Consider the following 27,726-nt stretch of genomic DNA (forward strand, 5'->3'; position numbering starts at 1 on the left):
CAATTTGTTCATACTTAATCATTAGGAAACATCAACCTTATACGCTAATTACTGAAACAAAATAATAATTTAGGTTCATAATGACATTAGAAATTTTACAATTGTTTATGGATATTTAAATTTACGATGATATAATTTATAGATATTTAAATTTAAGAGAATATAAATTTTAAAGAAATCATAAATATTTAGAATAACTACATTAAAAATATGTTATGAAATTAGGAGAATTTCAACTATGTACTATATATTTTATTTATATTTTTTATTTACATTTTAATTTTCTTTGACTTTATCTATTTTTTAATTTTTTTCACCTGCCTTTCTTTTTGAAGTAACGAGGCAGTTTCTAATTAGACAATGAATTTTTATAAAAGTTCTTAACGATAGAATAAACGTATTGCCGTTTTATATTAACTGTGTCATTTCGGAATCCATTCTTTACATAGTTGATCATTTACTTTAGGGAACACGTTTTTCCTTTTGTTTTTTTATCAGAAATTTTGCAAGTCTCAATCGCGCATACTGGCATTTCGATAATAGTTTTAAATTCTTGTAAATTCACTGCAAAAACTGAGGAAAGTCATTATAGAAAATAACAAATGTCTTAGAATATGTCACAAAAAAAAAATGCTCCAATATTAGTTAGAGCTAGCAAGGCCGAACGTTCTTGAAGTAAAAGTGCGAGCTTTGCGCCAAAGTGACGTTACTGGAGAAAATCGGAGGATTGGCGCGGTGAGAGTTTCTTCAAAGGAGTGAGCCAGCCCTTCTATTCTCTTTAACCCTGCTCCAGAGGTGGTATCCACTCTTTCAGGACCACCACAATGGGTGAGATACCGTTGCTCATGTTAATTCGGACGTCTAGTTTCTGCTACACTAGTTGGCAGCACCGAGACTCGAGAAGCATGGATATAATGGGTTAGATCTCACTGCAACTCTAGATGCATTTTTCAATCTCTTTTTGGTAGGTAAATGGGTGGCTTTTAGTACGTTGCTAGCAGCTAGATCTGCAAAATGGGCTGTTGAATCTCTTTTTGAGATACGTTTCTATAATTTGGGATATCGAATTTGAATAGGATTTATGAACTGCTCTTTGTATTGTTTGATTATTAATGAGGAGTATATTAAATTGAAGCTAAAAAACGCAGCAAAAAGAATTAGATGAAGTAAAGTAAGATGGCTTTAATGTTTTTACAGAAACTTTGGAGAAGGAATTCGAAATCTTAGTCACGTGACCATATAAGGTCGTATTCAAGGTGGGAAGATAGGAACAATCGATCTAGGGCCCACGACTGTTGAGGTCACGCTAAAAATTATTTACAAGAATTGTGTTTTTTAACTAGTTTTTTTTTTTTCCTTTTTTTTTAAACAAACAATCATAAGAAATGCCCGAAAGTCCTTTCAAGCATTTTCAAAGTCCTTAAGAAGTTCGAAGTCCTTCATTAGAACTACGAATTCTAATGAAGGGTTCCAAATTACCTAAAAAATAGGAAAGTGAGACTTTTTTGTGCTTTGAGAGAGGGGCCCGGTAAACTTACAACCAGATTGATTAGTACGACAAGATAGATTAGACTATATTTAGCAAGCGCCTTCTATACTTATTATGAAAATGGCGCAAAACATCATTATGAGGAAAAGTCACAATTTATAATTAAGGCCTAGCTGAACCTAACCTGCGATTTAACATACCACTTAGGCCTAGCTAAGCTAAGCTTTTTTGCGACATGGTCTAATTTTTTAATATTTAAAAACTTATTCCAGTGCTGCATTATCTGGGCTCATAAAAATTTGCAAGAATAAGGCATTGATTTTATAATTTTGATCTAGGTGGAAAAATGTTGCCTAATTTTTAAGTTGTTTGTTCCTTCTAAAAGTCCAGATAATTCTTCACGGCAAAATGACATATATAATTTAAAAATAATAACTTTGCGGTCTAGTAAAAGCACTTAAACTGCTACTTTTTTAAATTTTTTCTTGGAGAAAGAGCTTCGAAAATCTATGTTAAATTATTATACTTTTCTATCTTCGAATCAATAAGGAATTCCTATTTTCATAACAAAACCACGTTGGTCGATCCCAACTAAAAATGCATCCTAGTTAAAAGTTTTAATATTCGAAATGTTTAGCGGATCATTCAGAATTATCTTGAAATCTGTTAGTTTACTGTGCCATACTGTCAGCCAGTTTGAAAATTGCGTTAAAAATATGAGAAAAAAATAAGTTTTACGCACGATTTTTCGCATTATAAATTAGTAGTAACTATAATAGTAATATAAATTATTAATTTTTTTGCGTAATAAGTTGCACTAATTCCCGGTTTTTGCGACGTCCGAAATTAATTAACTCAGATTCAAAATCTATTTAGTATTTTCCTCTTGCTCTACTGCCTTTCTTTGAAAACTCTGGTAGATGTCGGTATCTTTTTTGCGCACTTGAACCAATGCGATGATTTTATTCTCTCTATATATATAATCTTGCTGTGGGGAATTACCTGGGCTTTAGAACGGACAAATAAATTTAATATTTTAAAAGTTCGCTAATTAGGCGACATTTTTCCACCAAGATGTAAATTATCAAAATCTCTGCCTTATTCTCAGTTTTTGCAAATTTTTATAAGCCCAAGAAATGCAGCATTAAAGTAAGTTTTGAAATATGAAAAAATTCGACCACTAACGTTCATTTTCACAAAACTGCTCAACATATTAAACAACCATAATCTTTCTGCAGCGGAGGCGTAGATCTGCTACCTAAACGATAAAACCTGTGTTACAACGCCAATACAATTTTTTTTAATTTCCAATAAAGGTATTCTTTTTATTCAACCGGTCCAATTTTCGTTCGGGCAACCTTTATAGTTTTTTTTATCTATTAATTTTTAAAATAGAGCCCAGAACTTAGCATTTAAATTGTAACATTGGCAAAAAGTTAAAAACAAAACAAAAAACTTTAGAAAGTAATTTCTTAAAATTGCACCGTTAAACCCTGGTTTTTTCAAAAAACCATTTAAATTCTTATAGCTCAAAAACTATTGATTTGAAACAAATAATCTAAGAGACAAATAAAGTATGTAATTTAATACTGATTAATTTATTCAGTGTTATATTTATATACAAAGACGTTTTACAGCAATCATCATCACATTTTAAAACATTTTTCTAAGAAGATACACACTTTAACTTAACATGACCATTCATTTGTACAAAAATCACTAAACATTCCGACAATTATTTGAACACAAACTATTTTTTTTAAAAACATAAAATACACAATTTATAATGATAAAAACTATATTAAAATTAACAACATATATCAGCTAAAATGTATTTAAATAATTGATTTCTTTTAAGTAAGTGGTTAAAATTTGTAGCATTTTAAAATATTGTTTTTTAAGTTATATTGTTAATACGTATATGTTTAATTTCAGACGAAGTTATTAACAATAAAGGATAAGAACTAAAGTTATGCTAAAAAAATTCTTTCTTTAACTTAATAATTTTAAAACCTGTAGAATTGACGAGCATTATTGCAGTGGAAGAGCCACAGTAACAATAAATTTATGACACTTGAAATAAAATTATTATTGCACTACAAAAATGAACATGATTAAGGTTTTTTTGGGGGAGGTATACAAAATGGACAAATTTCTACACAACACAAAATTATCCATATCAAGAATATTGGTTTATAAACTAACTATTGTGCAAGTCCATAATACTGGGGGGAGAACTATCATAAGGCGATCCATGCGGAGGTGGGGGTAGCGCACCATGTGACATCATCATAGGGTGTCCAGAAAGAAGCATTCCTTGTGAGTGGACCGGTGACCTGAGCTGAGAATATCCTGCCATATGGCCAATGGTCATGTTCTCTGGGCAAGGCAAATTCTGCAGGCCTGATATGCAAAAAAAAAATTTTTTTTTAATTTCACATATAAGATTATATATATTTAGATATAGAGTACAACTTTAATCAAGCTATAACAATTAAATAAAAGGTCGTAATTATTGAAATGAACAGTTTTTTTTACATTAAAGTGCTATTAAATTGTGATTCAGACTGATGTTGGTTGAAAATTTGTAAGTTGATTTCTACAAAAAATGGCCAATAATTTGTTGTTATAAGCCAGAATCAATAATTGATGACAGTGGAAAAGATGTTCCACGTTAATAAGTTGCAAATCAAACAATATAAAGAAGATATAATGATAAGAAAAAGGAGGAAAACATATTGATGAAACAAGCATTAATTAGCATAATTTTTAAAAATAGCAGTAAGGAGAGCTAAATACTGATGAAAAGAATTGTCTGATCAAAATTTATCTTTATTGTTTAAATTTATAATAACGGATAAAGAAAAGTGCTACTTAGAGGGGATAGTCCACAACAATGCATATTTAAAGTATTCAAAATTATAAAAGTATCACATTTTTTGCGGTTCAATTTAATAAGGGTAAGGCATCTATGCTTCGACTTTTGATTATTCACGGTGCGTAGCCAAATTTTTCAACAAAAAAATAAGCACCTTTTAAGTACTTTTCAAACACTCAAAAAATATTTTTAAGCACTAAAAAATCATAATTAGACAGGTTTGGCAAGTTTTTGACAATTAACGGTTTAACCGTCATGTAAAAAAAAAATACTTTTGTTCACAGTTTTTTACAACTATAAAAAATCATGAAATTTTGAATCATGTAAAACGAATGGCGTTTCCTTACACAACAGACAGACGGTACGCCAAAATAGATTCAAGTTGAATTAATTGTGGAAACGTTGAGTAGAACAATGTGAAAATTGACTTTTTGCATAATTCGTAGTGAAAATCACCATGCTAAAGGAAAAATATCATTTTAGAAAAGGGAAAATTAAGCACTTTTTAAAAACACCCAATGAAAAAAGCACCTTTAAAAGTTTTTAAAAAACGAAAATCGAACATAAGCACTTTTTAAAAACGTTACGCACCCTGTTATTGTTTTACTTAACCTTAGACATTAAAACGTGTTGACGCTGTTGAGTTATGAAAAATTATAAATAACATTTTATAAAATCAAACCATGTGATGCAGCCCGTTTTTGATATTTAAACAACTTACTGGATGATCTGATATGCATGGGCGACACTCCATCCATCATATAGCCCATACCAGAGGATTCAGGGCTGTATGTCGGTCCTGGTGTTCCCATAGTCCCTCCTACGAAAACGAGATATAAGTTATTGAATTATGAATTTAAAAAGTACAACTGGAATAAGAAAAAGATGATTCAGATAAGCTTTTAATGTAATGACACAATTTTCACTTATTAAACTATGGTTTGAAGAGTAAATTTTAAGCATTTTACTTGGTGTTAGAGATCAATTACCTCTCAAAAACATGGTTATGCTTTCCCTGCCGGATTAAAAATTTTAATCCTCAAAATATGAGTACAATTGGAGCCAGAATTTAAAGACTCTGGTTCCAAACCACAGACTATTGCGACGATATTTCCCTTGAACTATTTAAGCGAATCAAAATGCTTTTATTTTTCACAAAATTATAAAATTAGTTGATCTAAATTCCTTAAATATTAATAATTTAATATAATCCTAAATATTAATAATTAATAATATAATTATTTATTTTTTGCTTCAGAATTTTATAGTTTTTGATAATTTTTTGAATTTCACATTTTTAATTTTGCATTTCACATTATACATTTTTATAAAAAAAAAAAAAAAAAAAAAAAATGAGCTAAGGAATTATAATTTTAACTGAATTCACAAAATTCGATGAATCGGTCAAATAAACTCTCGAAAAAAAGCGAATTATAAATTAAGGATTTTCAAAAATTTTATATTTCTCAGAAATTATTTGACCGATTTCGTTCATATTGCGCTGATGCGTGAGTAAAGCAGTTTTGAAGAAAAGGAATGCACTAAATTGTTAAAATGTTTATTAAGAAGTGTGAGGAATAAAAACTGTCCGGAAACTCTAAGGAAACAATACAATCTATATATTTATTTTAAAAAGAAGTTTTTTGAAATGAACAAAATCACAATGTCGTGTGATTTTGTTCATTTCAAATTAATATTATTCTGTACAGTTTATTATGTGCATATTGTGATCATTATGCTGTTATAGTATTAATTGATTTGAGCACTGAAAATTGGAAGAAAAAAGACAAGGAAATTGAGTACAGTGTTGCTTCCAGTATCTTCCAAAATAAAGCATCCTAGCATATATTTAACGGATGTCGCCGAAGTAGACCAAAGATTTTAAAAATCAATTTTAAAAAAAAATAGAAGGATATAGAAACGATCAGTTTGCAAGTTCTGCTTAAGAAACCGTATTTTTTTTCTCGCCAAATTATTAAATTTGTTACTGAGTTCTTTGTCAAATAACATTGCGAACCGGAAAAAAAAACAAACAATGTTTTTGTTGCAGGTCAAGCCATTCCATCTGAAATATAGAGCGGCTTTCAGGAGAACTCCTCCAGACACCCGTCTCTCGTCGTGGCGGGTACTATGGTAACGAGGAAAGGTCACTTCGAATAGGGGTGCGGGGTAAATAGTTTTATCTTAATCTTTAGGTCGTCGTGAGTAAACCAATCGACACCTTCTTTCCTCCACTTCATCCATATAGAAATGTGTTCTCCCTTGTTACCATAGCGGCAGACAGCCCCAGATTTCTGGAGGAGTTCTCCTCAAAGCCCCACTATACTTGCATGGATGTTTGTTCTGTTCTCAGACTGCATCTCGTTGTTGCTGTAAATAATGGTTTTCTTGAAAACGTCTTTTTATAGTTTTTCTCAGTGTGCAGCAGTGCCCTCTACTAAATTTTTTTAATGAATTTTTGAAACTCGATGAGAAAAAGCAGGTCAGAGCAAAACTTATCTTTCTGTCTTCTTCCATTTTTCGATAGATGTTTTTTGAATTCGTCCTTAATTTTGGAGTTATCTGCTGACTGGTCTTATCTTTTTTAAAAGTGACTGAAATAAACTTACCAGCTCTGTTTGACTGATCAATCATAGGTTGAACTATTCTTCTACGGGCATTGATAAACCTGAAAGAAAATGAACATAAGGTTTTTTAACCAAAATAATATAACATTTATTACTTCATTGTTAATTTCCAATTTTCGAAAGCTTATATTATAACCTAACTCAAGACAAAACATGTTTTCATAATTTTTGGTGTATTGCGTATTTCTTTTGTGTATGTATGCAGAATTTCCGGGTCGTGGACTCCTGTTTATACCCCAGAATGGCATTTTTTATAAGATTTGTTATTTAAAAACATGTTGATTTGTTTTTAGTAATTATTTTCTTTATCCTCATAATTTTCGTGAATCTAATATGAATTTATACTAGTTGTGAATCTTCTATACAAATTCATGGTAATATGGCTTAGTAAAAAATTTTTTAAATGCAATTTATAATATATTTTTAAACTAAAAGTATTTACTTAATTCAATTTTTTAAAACCGACATGTTTTGAGAAAACAAAAACCTATCGCAAACTTATTTTTGAAAGAGTATGTTCATTTGTTCACAAAAGCTCTTTGGAAACCACCAATGAGCAATTCCACAAGATTTTGCTCCTGTCCACACAGGCATTTTTTAAGGCTTTCTTTCCAAGCAAGAATGGGTACATTATTCGCCAAACTTAAATCCAATAAATTTTTCGGTTTAGTCCGTCTTTGGGGTCTAGGTTTGAACTTAACTTCGTGTACTTCGTAAAAAAAAAAAAATCATGTGCGAGGAATTGAACAAAATATGAGTAGGTAAGTTGCTGACCATTGTAAAAAATCTTTTAATACATTTACAGCTCTGAATTAAGAAAAAAAGGATCACTTTGAAAATATAGACAATAAGAGTATTATTATGCTTATATTTATTTATTAAAATTTGCTTGCGATAATTTAGTAAGAATTAAAATTATAGCCATCATTATGCGTCCTCTTTATTTCATGTCAGCAGTTTTTTCCATTTTAAACTCACTTTGGATAACTGATTAAAATAACTTTTCAGTTTTAAATATATGGACGAAAATTAATAGTTAATTAATGTAAAATAAAGTTACCATATTTCTAATAGAAAACGTTAATGCCTTTTCTTATTGCATTTAACGAAAAAAAGAAAATTATAATTCACTGGATATAAATTCAAGCAAAAGTAATTTAATAAGATATTTTTCTAAATGTTTACATGGAACGTATTTAACATGCTTTAAGAATCTCTTAATTTTGAAATTTTCAGATATCGTAGAAAATTAATAGTTTCTTCAGGTAAAAAAAGAAGTTTACCCATTTCTAACAGAAAATGTAAAATAGCTATACAGGGTATCTACTGCTACATTTTAAATTTTCAAATCCATGACTAATCTCAAGAATTTTTCATGACTTAACGAAGTTACTATTTTCTCCGACAAAGACACAGCAATAAATTTAAAAAGGCATTATAATAACATTAATTGAAATGATGGGTAGTATAACCAAAACTGACTCTACATCTTCGTATTTATAGATTTTAATTTCAAAATAGCTGAAAAAATAAATAAGCAAATAATTTTTTTTTTTCCCTGCAGATTTATATTCTAAAGATAATTTTCTTGTTCATCGGAAAGGAAAGAAATACTCCTGTCTTTTTTCTGTTATCATTTCGGAATAAATAAAAAAAAATTCGCCAATGACTGACTTGCTTCAGCTAGAATTTAAAATTGTTTATTTTTTTTTTTATTTTAGCAAAAATAAAAATTCTGAAATCACAGAAGTTTTAAAGATCTAAAAATTATATTTTTTCTTGCATTTCTTGAAAGAGCACCATAATTTTTAAAGAACATGATAAAAACATTTTATACTTTAATAAAATATGACTGTGAGTGGGGATTTTTGAAGACAAATTCAGATATTCGGGGGGGGGGGGGGTAAATTCCATTTTAAAAATTAGATTTTTCGGCGATTGATTTTATTAAAAAAAAAAAAAAAAGTTAATATCGAGAAATTTCATGAAAAATTTTGTTCAAAACCGAAATTCATGACTTTGCATGATTTTTCATGACATTCCAGGTGAGCGGAAACCCTGCTATAATTTTTACACTCAACATTAAACTATACTTTATAGGGAATAAATTTAAGCAAATGTAATATTAACAAGAATGATAATTTTGAATAAATTTTTACAAGGAACGTATATTTAACAAGTTATTATGGAGTCAAGTTTTAAGAATTTCTTCCTTTTCGTTAATCAAGCAAGCAGACACCAAGCAGAGAGAGAGAAGAGGCAATTTTTCACGGGGACCGCCAAATTCAGTGTGTCCCAATAATTCCGACCGATTAGGCAGCGAATTTTGGTCGAGCGTCTCCGCTTTCCTGATAGTGACACCGTGCCTCATTTATCGCGAGGGTGTGGGGAGGGGGGGAAGGGGTGTCACACGAGGGGTGCCAATAATTTATGGAGCGAAGAGAAAATCCCAGGAAATCGGTGCTATAAATCATAGGATAGAAGAGAAACCGAGGGGAAAAGGAGAGGCATTTTTTTTCTTTCTCTCCCCTTTATGTGGAGTTTTGAGGTGCCTACATTGGCGACATAGCTTTGCAAGAAGAGAGAAGGATATTGTTTCTTGGAGAGATTTAAAATTATTAAGGAATAAATTCATAATTTCGTATTAACAACTGAAAAATATAAATGATGAGTGCTAGTTCCAAAATTTATCTTATATATCAATATCAGGGTGCGTAGCCAAATTATTCAACAAAAAATAAGCACCTTTTCGGCACTCAAAAAATATTTTTAAGCACTTTAAAAAAATATCATAATTATGCAGGGTTGGAAAGTTTTTGACAATTGACGGTTTTATCTTGTTTTAACCGTCATGTCCAAAAAAAAAAAAAAAAAAAAAGAAGAACCTTTTGGTATTGTTTTTGCAATTGTCAAAAATCATGAAATTTTGAATCTTGTAAAACGAATGGCGCTTTCAGTACGCCGAAATAGATTGTGGTTGAATTAATTTTGAAAACGTTGAATAAAACATTGTGAACTGTGTCTTTTTGCATAATTCGGAGCGAAAATCAACATAGTAAAGAAAAAATCTCATTTTGAAAAAGGGAAAATTAAGCAATTTTTAAAAACACTCAATGAAAAAAGCACCTTTAAGGGCTTTTAAAAAACGAAAATCAAAAATAAGCACCTTTAAGCACTTTTTAAAAACGCTATGCACCCTGTATATTGTTAAAAATAACAATTGTTAGTTTCATTTCCTCAAGGTTTCCAAAACGAATCAAGGAAAAAAAACTTTCAGAAATAAATAGCAGTGAAAAAAAAATGTTGATTTCAACGATTAATTCGATGCAGGAGAAACGCCTTAAATTTTTTGTGATTAAATACGTTATTCAAATAAAATAAGATTTCTTTAATTACTTAATTTACAAAGACTAATTTGAAGTCAAGGGAAAGGAACTTAAAATGTTTTATATTTTCTAAATCGTATTTCTTATAATAGTAATATTATTACATGCATTAACAATAGTCTCTCAGGGGTCAATCTTGTAATGTAATTAGAAATATTAACGAGAGAAAAAAAAGTTATTCATTTTAATACATCTTTAAAAAAAAATCACTAGATGAAAAACTATTATTTTTAAACGATTATTTACATCACACTAAAGAAAAATGTTATAATTAGAATTTAGAAAATGTTTAGAGCTTGTTAAGAGTCCTAATCAATTATGTAATTAAAAAAATATGAAACATTCCTTTCCGTAAACTTTAAATTAATACTTATATATTAAAATTATATATCAATAAATATTTAATTACTTTAAATTTGGGCCCAGTGGCTAAAATGGAACGAGTCATTAAATTCGCATAATTATTGTATAACTGGTATCTTATATCGGACAGCTCTCATCCTTTTTTACTTTCCAAGACAATAACAGATTTCCTTTATTACTATTATTATTAGAAAATGCTTGTTATAAGAGCATTTGATCTAGAAAAAAAAAATTTAAAACAAAAAGAAAGCAGTAAACAAATTAACCTCAACAAAACGCAGAGTCATAAAAATTCGTTCTTCTAAATGAATAATTCCATTTCAATCTTTATAATTATTCAGAGGATTGAACAAAATTTTGACAGAAAACGCTTTAGAAAACTTGGAAATAGATTTGTTTATCATAAATGCATATACAAGTTCATTTTTTAATTATTAACTGTTTTTTATTTAATAATTTAAATGATTTTCTAAATGACTCTCAAATAGTTAATGTCTCTGGTTTTCGTTCGTTCAAAAAAATGCCTGTTCAAAAAGTTCACGACCATTGACAAAAATAATTCCAAACAGCCTCAAGTAGTTGGTGAATCTGGTTTTTGTCCGTTAAGAAAAATAATAATAATAAATAAATAAATAAAGAGGTAAAGAGAAATTTAAAAAAAAAAAAAAACTAAAAGCAGACAACGGTATACTATTGAATTACCTAACAAAATTTACTATGCACAACTGAACTGCTTCAATTTTTTGCGAAAAAAAATCTTGGAAGTTTTAAAAATTATCACTCGATTTAACAAAGTTCTTTATTCCAAATTTCTTCATTCCAATCTTTATTTCCAAAGTTTTTTTTTTCTTTTTTGAGATATGTACCGTGGTATCACATTCATTATCAAAAGTTTAATAAGAACAAAAAAAAAATGTTAAAAAATTGGAATAAATAAAAAGTAAAAAATATACGTAAGTATAAAATCAAAGATGGTGAAGGAACATACGGCCATACATACGAAAAGAAATTTTATTTATTCTAGGGATAGCCATTTTCCCCTAAAGAAAACAAATTTTGCTTTGCAACTCCCGCTCGTCATATGAATCATCAGATTTCCGTTTCCTGAATTCAACCATAATTATCTACTTAAAAGAACTTCCCTCTCCAAATAAAAGATAAGTTTCAGTTCCGGCGGCGGCTATCTAAATTTTATAAATTATCACTTTCCAGAGAGATTTCCCTTAATATACAGAAAGAATTATACTATAATCTTCGGATGAAATGTAATTAATTCCTAAGACCCATAGTGCAATCTATCGGACGACATTCGATACAATTATAAGACTTTTTTTCCTTGCATGTGCAGGCCTTTATAAAGTGATTTTGTGCGTAAAACTGTTATATAATTGAATTTGTTCTCGTTTCTTGGAGTTATAATTATAATGAAAAAATTATAAGTAAGATATTCGATTCATGCAATCTTATGGACAGTTTTATGGCACTATATTGTATTATTTGAGAGCAAAGAGGATTTTGCGGCTAACCAAAACAACTTACTGAAGTTATGTTAAATTTTACTGCAATTTCAAGCAATTAATATAATATCTACTATTTAAAAAAAAAAGGGGGGGGGAGATTTCAAAATATGGAACTGTCTCTATGGTGATTTTTTTTTCTTCAACCGTTGTTGAACAGCCTACCCAATTTTTTGGATTTACGACTACTAATGTTCAACTCCGTAGTCTTGGAATTTTGAACCCAATCCAGAAGTCAAGGAATCAAGTATTGGGAGAAATTTGCTTTCGTGGAGGACTTTTTGATGGAATTAACCAGCATTTGTGTTACATGGAGAGGAAAACCACGAAAACCTCTAGCGGTTAGCCAGACTGTAAGGCTAACCGCCGTAACCCATGATCAGTCTACCACTTAAAATATTTTACGGCAGCACTGTGGTCAGTGCAAGCCGGATGCGGAATTCGTATCGACCAGCCATCGCCGGGATTAGAACCCGATTCACCTCTTTCGAAGGCGAATGCTCTATCCCCTAAGTCAGTGGTCGGCAAACTTATTAGCCAAAGAGCCAAATATGAACATAACAACAATTTTTAAAAAAGTTAGGAGCCAAATCTGCTTGTTTAATAAACTTTTATTACATTAAATAAGTAGTACACTAAATAAAACCAAATTTCATACTTAATAAATATTTATTAATGCGAACAATGTGCTTGCATCTCCTTGGAAAGTTTGAGTAAGTCAGGTTTGTATGTTGTTTTTAATTTTAGGCCAATTTGTACCCCCACTACTTTAGAAAAAGTATGCGCGCATGCTTGTGGTACCTTTGTATCACACCGGAGTACGCCGAAAACATACGAACAATTTAAGCAGGTAGCTTGTACATGGTTTGTGCTTACGTTTACGAAAACTGAAAAATTTTAACTCGATGTTCGTTACGTATTTTTACAACAATATAAAATTCTAATTACCTATCTATCTTTTAACTTAAACAAAAAATTATACATGTTCTCGATTTATAGAAGAATTTTAATTTATCAAAATAAGATGTAATTTTTTTCTTACTAAGTTTTTTTTTAATGGAAATATTATTGCGCCTTCCGTGGATATTTGTGCCAGAGCCGCACTTAAGGAGCCAAAGAGCCACATGCGGCTCTGGAGCCGCACTTTGCCGACCACTGCCCTAAGTCATCACGGCTATAAAAAAATTGAAAATAATTGGATGGGAAGATTTTGTCAAAGGATAAAACTGGTAGCACTTGGTATCAAATTATGAAGAAATCCAGGGTCCATCCTGGACTGTCAAGCCACGGAGGAAGGAAAGAATTTTTATAATTATCATTAAAAGTTGATACCACGCTTGATTTATTCAGCCATTCATCGATTGATTAACTAGCCAACTTTCTCCCCACTTTTTTTAAAAAAATGCTTTTCATTCGAGATAAAGAAGTATTCATAATAACATGAATATTAATAATTGTTAGATCGTAGCATTGTGTCAACTAAACCCTTTCAAGAAAAAAAAAAGCCTAAAAATGATTAAGTATAAAATATTTTAGCAAAAACTTAACGGCAGTCATAGTAACGAAAAATAAAAAAAGAAAAAGATCCCCCCCCCCCCGACTGATATAGGTTCATAAAAAAAATTATAAAAATTTTTTTGCTTAAAGGCTGAAGATTCTGTTAACTCATTTTAATGCAGCTTCAATATGTACGGAATTACAGGATTCTTATATTCATATTTTAAGAGTTTTTGTTGCAAAATATTTTAATTCAGATTTTCGACAGAAAACTGAAATAAAGACGTTTAAAGATTTTTTATAATTTATTAGCGCTTAACTTAAGTCTTGCATGCGGAAAAATTCTGTTTTAGATGCAACTTTTTAATTTTTCGGGATTATAAACGACTGGAAGGGTTGTTTATTCATTAATTAATTTATCAATTATTTGTTTGTGTAATTTTACATTATGGTTCTATAGAACACATTACACTACATTTAAGATAAAAAATTTGTAATAAGCTTAGTTTCTTATGAGTTTTCTTCGAGCATCAGTACTCTAAAATTTGGGTGGAATACAGTAATCTTAGTAAAAGAATGACAAAAAATAGTTATTTGTACACAATAAATATTAATTAGCATAATTTTTAATTGAAAATACAATATAATTATTAAAGAACAATGCATTTCTTAATAGAAATCAATTTAAGTTCGAATAGCTAAATTTTAATTTTAGATCCATAATTTAATTTTGTACCTCTTATATTTAATTCTTAAGCCAATGTTCTCCTTAAAAAATAAATTTTTCGCTTTTAAATAATATAAAAATAAAAAAAATGTTAAGACTTGTGTAAAGAAAAAAATTTTTTTTCCCCACCGAACTGTAAACTAAAAAAATTATGAAAGAATAATGCATTTTAAACATAAATCAATTTAATTTTCAAAATTTATATAACAGAACAAAATATACACTTTGAATAAAATTCTTTTTTTTCCCATACGATTTTTGGCTTTTAAAGAATCGTCTTGGTTTTTATGTTTAATTCAATGCTTAAACTCTGTTCTAAAAAAGAATTTTTTTTCTTCTGAAATTTATAAAAAATTGTGTGGTAAACGTGAATTTATATAAAGTCCTCTGATTCTTTTATTTTAAATATTGCAACTTAACTCTATTGGTGCAATAAATTTGAATCCCGTTATAAAGGGACATTGAAACATTACAAGGGTCCAATTCAAAAATGCACATTTTTATTGAAAGTGTATAATATTTTAATAATCATTTGCCGAAATTTTTTTTTCAAATTTTACTTTTATTTGTTAGTGACTACTAAGATGTAGAATCATAATTTCATTTCTGATATTCATTCTGAAAATATAGAGTAAAAAGCAGTAATTTGAAAAACGCTGCATACCTAATATTGAGTCGCGGTGGCAAAGAGTATAGAGTATTCGCCTCCCACTATCGTCTGAGTTGGGTTCAAAATTACAAGGCTACCGAGTTGGGCATTGATAGTCATAAACTCAGAATTGGGCACGCTGTTTAACGGCGGTTATAAAATGAAATATCTAACATTAAAATAAAGTAAAAATAAATAATAATAAGATATTCAGGGTGCGTAGCCAAATTACTCGACAAAAAATAAGCACAGCACCTTTTCAGCACTTTTCAAGTTCTCAAAAAATATTTTTAAGCACTTTAAAAAATATCGTAATTAGGCAGGGTTGGAAAGTTTTTGACAATCGACGGTTTTATCTCGTTTTAACCGTCATGTCAAAAAAAAAAAAAAACTTTTGGCATTGTTTTTGCAATTGTCAAAAATCATGAAATTTTTAATCATAAAAACGAATGGCAGTTTCATACGCTACGGATAGACTATACGCCGAAATAGATTGAGGTTGAATTCATTATGAAAACTTTGAATAGAACAAGGTGAACTGTTTCTTTTTGCATAATTCGAAGAGAAAATCAAAATAGTAAAGGAAAAATCTCATTTTGAAAAAAGGAAAATTAAGCACTTTTTAAAAACACCCAATGAAAAAAGCAAAAAAAGCATCTTCGCACCCTGATATTTCATAATGCAGTCGGAAAAGTTATTTGGCGAAGAATTGGCGCTAAAGAGCAACTCGACGAAAACTTTTCTCCCGTTGACCGCGAAACAGTGCAACAACCCCGGTAGGAGAGAAACGGGGGATCTCCGTTTGAAGCCATCGAAGCAGAAACTGGGGAGCTTTGGCGATAATCAAGTTAATGAAACAGAAGGAGAAGTAACCACGGCGGTGACTGGGATGCTTTTACACGGAGACCCGCGCACGGGTCATTTGTATCTTTCCAAGAATAACAAAGTGGAGGGGATTTAAAAGGAGCAGCGATCGATACACATTCTTCGGACCGATCAATAGACCCCCCCTCCTCAACGATTTAATCGGTTTGGTAGATCATTGTTAGCTTTACCGATCAGGAGATTTGGCGAAAAGGGTTAATTGCAATCTCTCTTTCAAAGAGCAGACTGAAACGAAAGTTTTGAGATCAATTTCAAAAACTTTGTCTCAAAACGTTTTCGGAAGAATGTAGTTAATTAGCAGCATATGATATTTAATGAAAGCATAGTATGAAATTGTATATAAATACAGCGAATAAATCTCCTTTTATTGTCTGAAGTTCGCTGTATCAAGAATACTTCGTAAATTCAAAAAGTAAAGAATCTTTTTTTTTCCTTTTAAAAAAAAATTAGAATAATTCAAAACCGGTGGTGGATGGACCATAATTTATAGTCTTTTTGACATCAAGATCACCGAGGATAGTTTTCAAGGTTTTATACATCATATAACATAAATGTTGGTTGCACTAAAAAAAAAAAAAAAAAAAAAAAAAAAAGCTACTAGATGCCTGATTACGGAGCTTCCAGTTAATTCATTCCCGTTTAAGTTGAATCTCGTATTAACCCTTTAACGATCACGAACGTAAAAAGTCACCCTTCCACCTGCATGCCACGAAGGAGGACATTTTCTATAGGCCGAGAAATCGTTCGGCATTAGAGAAGAAAAAAAATGAACAAAGAAAATAGTGAAGTCCTTTTTTGCAGGAAATAAATATAATTATAAGATGAATATAATTAAAGGAAATAAATAAATGAGCTGGTAAATTAAGAGGCCAATCAAAGAATTAGTAAGCAAAAAATCAATCAGTGAATTGAAAATCATGGAATTCATGAATATAATATAAGATTTAATGAATAAGAAAATCAATGAATCAGCGATCTAATGAATGAACAAGCTAATGTGCAGATCGAAGAATCACGGATTTGTCGATATACTGTTTAAGTGATTCATTAAGTCACTGATTTATTGATAGGTTGATTCTCTGATTCGCCCATTCATTAGTATTCTCACTTATTATTTCGCTAATTCATAAATTCGTTTTTCATTTAATTAATTGATTTGATTTGTACCAATTTACTGATTCTCTTAGACTTACTTTTGTTACTGTCATGTGTGTAGTAATGAACGGGTCAAACTGAAAGTTCCAGTAAAAAGTTTTTTTATTTCAGGTTTTTGCTGAACTCGGCAGAAAGAATGCGAAATTTCGGATTCACCTTTTTGCACTTTTACTGGTATATAACACTAAAATTCCTATTTCAGCAACTTACGGTAACATGTTTAATTTGTTATCGTAGGTGATAGAATACATATAATATATATAAATTATCTATCTATCTTTCTATTTCTTCAATGCCATTGACGTTGTGCCATTTGACGATAAACAAAGAGAAAACACAACTTTTTCAAGACAAAAGACAGAAGTTGAGAATTAAATACGCTTCAAATTAAGAAAAAAATTGAAAACAAAATATAAAAATTTTAAAGCTTTTTCTTTTTTTAAAAAAAAAGCTCAAGTTGGATTTCTCACAACCTAATAGCTAAAAATTGTCAACTAAAAATACAGCTGATTTTAAAAATATTTACATTTTATCAATTTCGACAAAAACAATGCTATTCATGATTTTTATTTTATTTCATAACCGTCGTGGAACAGTCGACCCAATTTTATGGGTTTACAGCTACTAATGTTCAACTCCGTAACCTTGTAATTTTGAACCCAGACCAGAAGACAAGGGAACTCCTGGTTCGAGTATTGGGAGAAATTTGCCTTCGTGGGGGACTTTTCGATGGAGCTAACCCGCATTTGCGTTACAATGAGAGGAAGACCACGAGAACCTCCCACGTTTAGCCTGACAAGGGGACTCTAACCCATGATCCGTCTACCACTGAGGATATTTCATGTGAGCACTGTGGTTGGTGCTAACCGGATACGGAATTCGTATCGACTGGGACTCGGACCCGGTTTGCAGCATTGGAAGGCGAACGCTCTGTACCCTGAGCCATAGCGGCTCGCTATTCATGATTTGTCAATAAAAAGCTAAGGTACTTTTTAGAATTTTTCAATAAGAAAAAAAAAACAAGAAAAGAAACGTGAAACATGATATCATCACATGTACCCTAAATTGCTCGCTTTACCACAAATTGTTTTTTACTTTAATCTCATACAGGAATTAAATTATTTAACGCAGATGTAGTTAGGCAGTATGTTAAAATGTATAGTAAATATGCAGCCTCTAGAGAAAAATATTTTTTTTTTTATTCCTCCGTTTTTGTAATCACCCACTCTTCTCTGTTTTGAAAACTCTAGCAATTAGTCTTCATTTCCAACAGAACCTCTCTTGACTTTTAAGCAAAGAGAAAAGAATCCAAAATAAAATAAAAAAGTAAAATTGCACCACGACTTTGAGAGGGAGTCGCCGGATCACTGGAGAAACTTTATTAAGATTAATGGAAGACATTTTAAGAGTTTACTCTCCCTCCTCCCTCAATTTCTTCTCATTTTCGAATTGCGCAAATCCCTTTTTGGCTTGAACCATTTCTAACCATTAATTTTGATCTAAACTACATTTCTGGATTTTATTTAACACAGAAACCAAAGGTTTAATTCTTACTTCATGAAATCCTTCCATCGAGTTATTTTAGAGTGTCCCGAAATTTGAAAAATCAATTTAAGATAGAAATGTACAGTTTTCTGCATTCTGCTTAAAACACTAGGTGGAATTTCTTAAAAAATTATTAAATTAGTGATGAACTTCTTCAACAGATAGCGTTACCAACTTAAAGAAACTCTAGCGCTAAGTTTTCACTATTAGCATCAATTGTGTGATGAAATTTGGTTTGCAGACCAAATTAACAGAAGTTCTTGTAAAAATTTCTTTTGAAATGATATGGCATGCTAGGTGAAATATTGTTTAGAAGTTCTTCCAGTCAGTAGCGCCATCTGTTGTCAAAATTTATATCTAATTTTGAAATTTGGTGAGAAGAATTCTTTGCAAACAATTTATTTTTATCGTCTTTTGTTTTACCTATAGGGTCGACTTTAAAAAAAATCGTTGTTCATTCTGAAGACATCAACTAGGTAACATGATTTGTGAAGTAGACAATGAAATCTAGCAGAAATCGATTACAATTATCAATAACGATACAATGCTGACAAAACTCGGATTGATCCATCTAAAACAGGTTCGAGCATTGGGCCACGCTGGGTACATTTGCAATCTGCTTTTAGCATTCGCTGACCATCGAAGCAGACATCATAGGATAGAGTAACATTGCGGTCAGGCTGACTCTATAACTTATATATCGGATTGGCTTTCTTTTATGTAACGCAAATAAGATTATGAAACAATAATCCAGCACAATTAAACAATAAATAATTTGACATTTAGGGAAACACCAATTCTGTCCACCAATTTTCAACGCAACAGCTTTCTTTTAAAATAGAAAATTCCATTTTATTTGTTATTTTGTTGCTAACTTTGATTTACATTATTTTAAAAATGTTCAAGTTTATGTAAATAAAAATCGATGTTAAAATTTAAAAGAAAACTTTAAGCTACATCTATGCAAAATATGTTATTCTTTATAATAAAACTTATATTCAATCAACAGCCTTTCATCCCTTCAGTGGGTTGATAAAATGAGCATGCTTGGGAATTAAACACTGGGGGCTGCACATTGGGCTGACCACCCAACCGGAACATATGCTCTTGCACCCCAGAGCCCAAAGGTCAAGAAAACTAAGATGGGCACAGTAGGCCTTGGCCCTCTATGGGCTGTTGTGCCACTGATTTCAGTTTAGTATATTCAGTTAAAGTTTATCGGCATGTCACGGAATCGGAAAATTTCTTCTACAAGAAATAAGAATAATCATTTGTTGATATGTGCATATTCTATCAAATAAAGAGTAGAAAATTTAAATTACTGAGGATAAAGTATTTATAATAATTCAATGTGGTAATTTTTTAAAAAGATTTTAGAAGCGCAAATCGTGGTATTTATAATTTATTATTTTATATGAAGGGATTACGATATAATTAATTGTGTTATATTTATTATTTATTAATTTAAAAAGATGATTTTTTTTAAATGTTTAAATATCTGGACTAAATTAAAAATAATGATAATAAATAATTATAGAAACTGAATTGTGTAGAATGTCTTTCAGAAAAACCCTTCCGATGACATCAACGCGCAAATCTGTTATAAATGTTCTGGAATATTCCACCCCCACTTAAAATCAAGAATGCAGGGGAATCGCAGCTAAGATCATCCAGCATTGCCCCAACTTTTATTTAAGTAGGACTCTGGGGATAAACGTGCCAAACACAGCAACCCTTGCTACCTTTAACATGGATTTTCCCTAATCCGGCTGGCTTGGCAAAGTCCGGGCTCTTCGTTGTGACAGCGATCATCAATCGCGATTTGCGTGGGGGGCTTAAGATCCCGAGGGAAAGCCCCGGCGCGAGCACAAAATCAATGGTGAGGCCCCTGCAATTACAGATTACGGGCATCGGCTGCAAATTATGAAAAATAACCCGACCGCCCCGACTTCTTTTTCCCGAGCGTGCCGTTAACTTAGCTTAACGTTGGTTCGGGTCGAGCATTAACTTAAGTGATTTTTGCCGTTGCCCCGGTTACGGTCGCCCCATACAGTGACAGGTAATATGTCGTTTTCTGCAATCCCCCGCTCTACCACTCCTTCTTTTTGTCTTTCAGCAGCTAGTTGGATGATTCCTCCCCCCCCCTTTCTACTTGTTTTTTTCTTTTTTTTTTCTCCAAAATATAAAATGGAAAAATTTTGGAATCTTCAGTTTTATTTTATTTTTGTATTTGAAAGAAAATGAAAGGTTTGGTTATGGTTTCCACTATCAGAAACATGGAAATGGTGTGGGTGGTATTTTTCCAAATTTGATACGTTTGAGGACATCAGGCTGTTCCGTTTGGTTTCGTTTTACACAAGAATGAAATGCACACATTTTTCTCCAACTCTCTTTCTTCCATTTTTTAAAACAATTGATAGAGCTTTTTCACATTTTATTTTCAAAAAAGCGTTGAATTTTTCAAGAAAAGTCTTACATTATTCTCACTTGGTGTGATAAATTTATGGTAACTAAATTAAATGTGACCTACTACAGCCAATTATTATTTTTTAAAATCAGATTTTCTTTTTTTACAATCTTTTGTGTTAGCAGTTATACTGTACTAAACTCTAGTTAAAATCTTATACACAAAGAAACAAAATTAAACGGTGCTAGAGGCTTCGTTTGATAACAAAAAAATAGAGGGTTTAAAATCTAAAAGGATCAGGTTCTCTCTAGATTTCAAAGCTGAACAATTGTAACCCTTTAAAGAATGTGAAAAATTATAGAATGAAAACTTCCTTAAAACATATTCCAATTATTTCAATAATTATAATATTAATAGTGCAAATTTATCCCAAAATATTTCTGCGAGTGTTGTGTTTGGGTATATAAGTAAATGATGTTTCGTAATTTCTGAATTAAACGATTCTGAATTTGATTCTGTTTCTGAAATTAAACAGTGCTAGAGGTTTTGTTTGACAACAAAAAATAGAGGGTTTAAAATCTAAAAGGATCAGGCTCTTTTTAGATTTCAAATATAAGTGATTACTTACTTATAGTTAGTGATTAATATAAGTGATTACTTACTTATTCGTAACCCTTTAGAAGAAGAAAATGAAAATCATAGAATGAAAACTTTCTTAAAACAAATTCCAGTTATTTCAATAATTATAATATTAATAGTGCAAATTTATCCCACAATATTTCTGCGAGTGTTGTGTTTGGGTATATAAGTAAATGATGTTTCTATTTTTCTTCTTTTCTTAGCAGAAAGCGGGTTTAACAAAAGATGTAAAGCTATTATAAAAACTATTAACGTAAGAATTTTCTAATTAAAAAGTTATTCAGGTATATTTTGTCGTAAAATTAATGAAGATAGTTGCGAGCTATGTTGATTGCGAATTCTAATTGTCTGTTATACAATGTGGCAGATGGAAAAATCCATACAAATTTAAACCTGAACCGAAATTGAATCCTGTTTACGGCTCCATGTTACAAGCGAAGCAAACGAAATCCAATTTTAAAGAAATCTACTCTCGAAGCTGGAATCGTGGATAAATGAGTACTATAAATGACAAATCTAAAGAGGATGTGCTCAGTTCCACAAAATTTTTGAGTGCATGCAACAATTATCGTATAATAGATTTGGAGTTAGTTGGTATCGTATAAGTTGAAGACTCAACAAACTCCAATGCCTGATTATTTTCGGATTAAAAAATCAAATCAAAATTCGAATTACAAATTCTAGATAATCTTAAAACTTATACTTAATGTGTACTATTTTAGTTTCGTATTTTTACTCAACGTCACTTACTTATTTATCAGTACGAGCAAAAAAAAAAAAAAAATTGCCATTGGGTTGTTACTTTTCTCTAAAACCACTGTGAAGTAAAAAAAAAAAAAAAAAAAAAAAAAAAAAAAAAAAAAACGTATCGAAAAATGAAATTGAGTCCTGTTGAATTTCTAAAAAGATCAACAGGATTTTAGAGCTAGGTTGATTTCATATTTGATATTTTAATAATTTTGCAGATTAAAAAATATAGTAAAATTCTACCAAACACTTGGAATCTCCACTTGTGTAACCAAATTTTCCATAATTTAACAACAATAGATCCGTGCATAAGAAATAAAATTATGTGCTTGTTTGCACTTGCTTACTTAAATACATTGGGATCAATACCTCACTAGCTAGGATAGCAATATCAGGCTCATAAATATGTGCGAGTCAGAATTTTCCCTGTTTCGATATAAAACTTAAATAACTTCTTAACTATTTGATATAAGGACTTGGGTGTGATTTTGTTCTATTTAGAGTAAAATATTAAATGAGTAACATTATATCACTTGACTGGATAACGAGTATGGTTTGTTACCTTGGCTACCAGAATATTTGCATGGCAAATTTGTAAGTACCCTTCAGGAAATTCTAGACAAAGCCGATTTCCGGGCAGAGTGCTAACTTCAGATATTCATATTGAATCCAAATCACAATTTTAAAACAATTCAGAGCTTTCATATATAACTACTTATATATTCATGTATTTATTTATTATTATTTCCTGAAGATATTTTGAATAAGGTAGTTAAATGGCCTTGAAAATTGCGCAAAATTTCAGTTTCTTGCTATTTTAAGGTCAAGTCAAATGTAAGCCACACATGGTTTCTAGGTAATACTCATTAATTTGCATTTACAGAAATATATACCTTTGTGGTTCACTGTTAGCACAGTCAAAGATTTAAACAAAAATAACCTTATTTCGAAAATTTTTGAATGAAAGAAAATTTTTGAATTTTGATTGGTCCTTCCAGGCAAAGGTCCCCTGAAAATACTTAGGTCTTAATAGTTAGACAGAATAATAGTCAGTGACGTGGTTCACCTATTTCACAAAAATAAGTACTCCATGTAAAGTGTTTTTCTCAAAATTCCAGATGATCTTCAGTTTTGACCATAACCCACCAACAAAAAAAAAAAAAAAAACCTTGAGAAATTCTTTTTTTTCATGCAAAAGTAAAAAGGAAAAAACACGTTCCTAATAGTTTTAACTTCAAGAACATATCTGGAAAATTTAAAGTAATATATATATATATATATATATATATATATATATATATATATATATATATATATATATATATATATATATATATATATATATATATATATATATATATATATATATATATATATATATATATAATATATATATATATATATATATATAATATATATATATAATATATATATATAATATATATATATATATATATATATATATATATATATAATATATATATATATATATATAATATATATATATAATATATATATATAATATATATATATATATATATATATATATATATATATATATATATATATATATATATATATATATATATATATATATATAATCGGTTTTCAACTACTTAAAACTTTTTAGCACTAGAAAGATTGAAATACCTATATTGCCCAAAAGCAGTCAAAATAACTGCATTGTGAAAGAATAACTAATGTATAAAGAAATTTATTTAAAATTAATTTTTGATACTTTTTATATTATTTACAGTTATATAACAAGTTATTAGTAAATATCAACAATAAAAAAAATTATATGTTGTACAAAAAGTCACAAAATTCTAAGAAATTGTGTCATCATTGTTTTTCCAATTGAAATTAAAAAGTAGTCAAAATGACTTTGTAGAGTTCACTAGATCAGACCTGCGGATTGGAATACCGAACCTGCGACCTCTCATCCTGATATTCCTTCTGCTGTCAGAAATTAACTGCAACTGACTGCAGGATACTGAAGTCATAATTATTCATCGCACATTTTCTCCAGTATATATATGCATCTGTTAAACCACAAAACCACTACTACTCTGTTATACACTATTTTGAATTTTAATTTGTTTTTAAGTTAGTCACGCAGCTTTTGTGACTCTATCATTTTCCAGGAAAATAAAAGTGTTTAATTTTATCTTGTGATTGTTTTAATGCTGTCTTTGGTTCCGTAAAAATGTAGGAACGCTATTTCTCGTTCCCACAACTTCCTTGGGCAATCTAGTGTTAATGTATTCGTGCTTTTTTAGTAACCTTTGTTAATTGATAAAAACAATTGCAATCATATTTGAAAAAAAGGGAGGGGGGCAAAACGAAAATTATAAACGAAAGAAAGCACTTCAAACATTCTTAAGAAAACTTTCACAATACTTTTAAAGTTCAGAAAAATATTTATAACTTTTACATTGCGCGTTCAGAAATTTAGAGTTTCTAAAAATTTTAAAGGAAATACATTTGATACAGAATATTAAAATATAATTTTTTACGATAATTTTATAGAAAAAAAATTAAACCTGCGACTAAACGGAGCCAATAAAGGCGATAACGAGCCAAGAAATAAAAGAGCAGTTTTGATCAACCCTTCGAACACTCGTCATCCTGTTATTCCCGCCTTCAAAGGGTGACTGCGACGATACGGAGGCGCAAGATCAACTCCTCGTTCTCAATGATTGGCAGTTTAGTCGATCCCTCCTACTTTCTCAGGTGATACTTTTCCCTTCCTCTACACTTGTTGACATAAATGACTCTACCACAGCTCCTCTCTGTAAAAAGTTTAGACTCCCCACTACTGTAGAACCTCAATAGAATATCAGATTCCGAACTTTTCTGATAGGTCGATTTATGCTTTATAAAAATCTTCAGAGATCCTCAGAAAATACTAATATTATTACAGGGTGCGTAGCCAAATTATTCAACAAAAAATAAGCACTTTTCAATCACTCAAAAAATGTTTTTAAGCACTTTACAAAAATATCATAATTAGGCAGGGTTAAGTTTTTGACAATCGACGGTTTTATCTTGTCGTGTCAAAAAACCTTTCGGCATTGTTTTTGACAATTGTCAAAAATCATGAAATTTTGAATCATGCAAAACGAATGGCGTTTTCATACGCTACGGACTGACTATACGCCGAAATAGATTGGGGTTGAATTAATTGTGAAAACGTTGAATAGAACAATGTGAACTGTGTCTTTTTGCATAATTCGAAGCGAAAATCAACATACTAAAGGAAAAATATCATTTTGAAAAAGGGAAAATTGAACACTTTTTAAAAACACCCAATGAAAAAAGCACCTTTAAGGGCTATTAAAAAACGAAAATCGAAAGTAAGCACTTTTTTTAAAAACGCTACGCACCCTGTTATTGTAGAAAGACTCCGGAAAACAGAATTTTCATTAAAATGACCAATGTCTCCATTCAAATTTTGATCCTTCAGAATCAACCCATTTCAAAGATTCACGTGGAAGGAGAATTTCGCATATTTTCAAAGTTGTAATGTATACAATAAATTTATTTCGCCGCCCAAAATATTTTTTAAATAAAGTCCTTTAAATTCATTATGGTTAACTAAATTTTGTCACATATTTATGTTATTTTTATTGTTGAATTAACTTTTCATAGCAATATAGAGCATTTCAAATATGATTTTTTTTTTAAAAAATATAATTTAATCCAAGCAACAAAAAAAAAGTTTAGAAGATCTCGCATTTAAATTAAAAGGATCTATCGGTCACCGACTCATTAGACTTGATAAAAAAAGTGGCTACTAAGTTATTACAGTCTACCTGCTACTAACTAAAAATTCAAGTTTATTAAAAAGTAAATATTAATTTCAATTTATGTACGCACCATTAGTGTTGAAGATATTTTCGCTAAAATCACATTTTATAACATAATAGTTGAAGAAATACGCTTCACAAAACATATTTGTGCGAAGCCAGTACAAGAAAAAAGCTAAATATCAATATTTCACATGCACACCCGCAAATTTATAAACATCTTATTTCGAAAAGATTATTTGTTGAATATTCTGCAATTCAGAAAACTGTAGCAAATGATGCATAAATTTCATTTGCATACCTTCTTGTTTGACTTTTCAAATAAGAAATAAATTCTGTTATGGAATTTATGAATTCTTCTCTATAGTTCAATCAATAGGGTACTTGCACTTCAAGAAGATCACAGATACCCACACGTGTGGCCTATGACGTCAGAGTCAGCTGATAGTTCGGCATGTTAAAGTTGCAAAATGGCGTGTTAAAGTTGTGCTCAGTTACTTCACATAAGTTAGAATGCCAATTAACGTGAAGCTAATTAAATGCAGAATGCGTATCACACATCGAAATTGTTGAAATATAATTCTTCCCCGTCTACTTCTTTTACTTAACTTAGATTTATTATTTGATTATATATTTTATTGCAACTGTGGCATATTTTTGATTTGCGTATCTAGCAACTTCGATGCATAATTAGTTTGTTTATATTCAACATGGCTTCATGCCTGTTTCTGTGTTAAGTACGAAATATATAATGAAATAATTGAAATATTTGAGAAAGAATATAGAATGTGTAACTTAAGAGAATTGATGATTGAAGGACTTATTTACCCAAACGAAAGTTAATGCAAGCAAATGCCACGTTTCAACAACCAATCAGGATCGAGATATCCACACTACATAGCTTGCAGGCATCTCATTATAGATGTTAAAATTATATTCCATTTATTTATTATTTAATTGTGAGTGAGCTATAAGCTAGAATGCCTAGTTTTATTTTAAAAAGAAAACGATGTGGATTTCAGGTCGCTATGACGAAATGATGGAACAACTTGTGCAAATGAAAAGTGATATGTTTTCTTTGATAAAGGATTATATTATGGATTATATAAAATCATAATATTTTTGCAGTCATTGGTGAAGCTTTCTGTCGAAAGAAATATAAGAAAATCCAGAGATTTTAGATCCTTATTTTGATGGTAGTAAAGAAGAATATATATATGACAAAAATAATATTAGTGCTTAAAATTATTTAATTAATTATCATCTAAAAATTGTATTCAATTAAAATAAAACGTTTGCTTCTATAATCGAGCTCGTGACAGTTTTTTTTTTAAATAAAAAGAATACCCGTTATAAAAGCAGAATAGGTCCTCCAGTATTATATTTATTAAAGCGTAAAAACAATG

At 30.1% G+C, this 27,726-nt stretch overlaps 1 protein-coding gene across 2 annotated transcripts in view; it reads right to left on the bottom strand.

The window, feature by feature from the left end:
• Nucleotides 1-3,064: 3,064 nt before the first annotated feature.
• The window catches only part of LOC107450063 (homeobox protein Meis1), a 110,293-nt gene continuing 85,631 nt past the window's right edge, over nucleotides 3,065-27,726 (bottom strand). For both annotated transcript variants that reach the window (XM_043039728.3, XM_043039730.3), the window contains exons 10-12: nucleotides 6,977-7,035; nucleotides 5,089-5,187; nucleotides 3,065-3,892 (exon numbers count right to left, since the gene is read on the bottom strand). In XM_043039728.3, the coding sequence (XP_042895662.1) occupies nucleotides 3,690-3,892; nucleotides 5,089-5,187; nucleotides 6,977-7,035 (361 nt within the window). In that variant the 3' untranslated portion in view covers nucleotides 3,065-3,689. The remainder of the gene's footprint in view (nucleotides 3,893-5,088; nucleotides 5,188-6,976; nucleotides 7,036-27,726) is intronic.

Source organism: Parasteatoda tepidariorum, chromosome 1 (genome assembly GCF_982258835.1).
Source record: "Parasteatoda tepidariorum strain Cologne lab strain chromosome 1, Ptep-v5.0, whole genome shotgun sequence".
Taxonomy (NCBI): domain Eukaryota; kingdom Metazoa; phylum Arthropoda; class Arachnida; order Araneae; family Theridiidae; genus Parasteatoda; species Parasteatoda tepidariorum.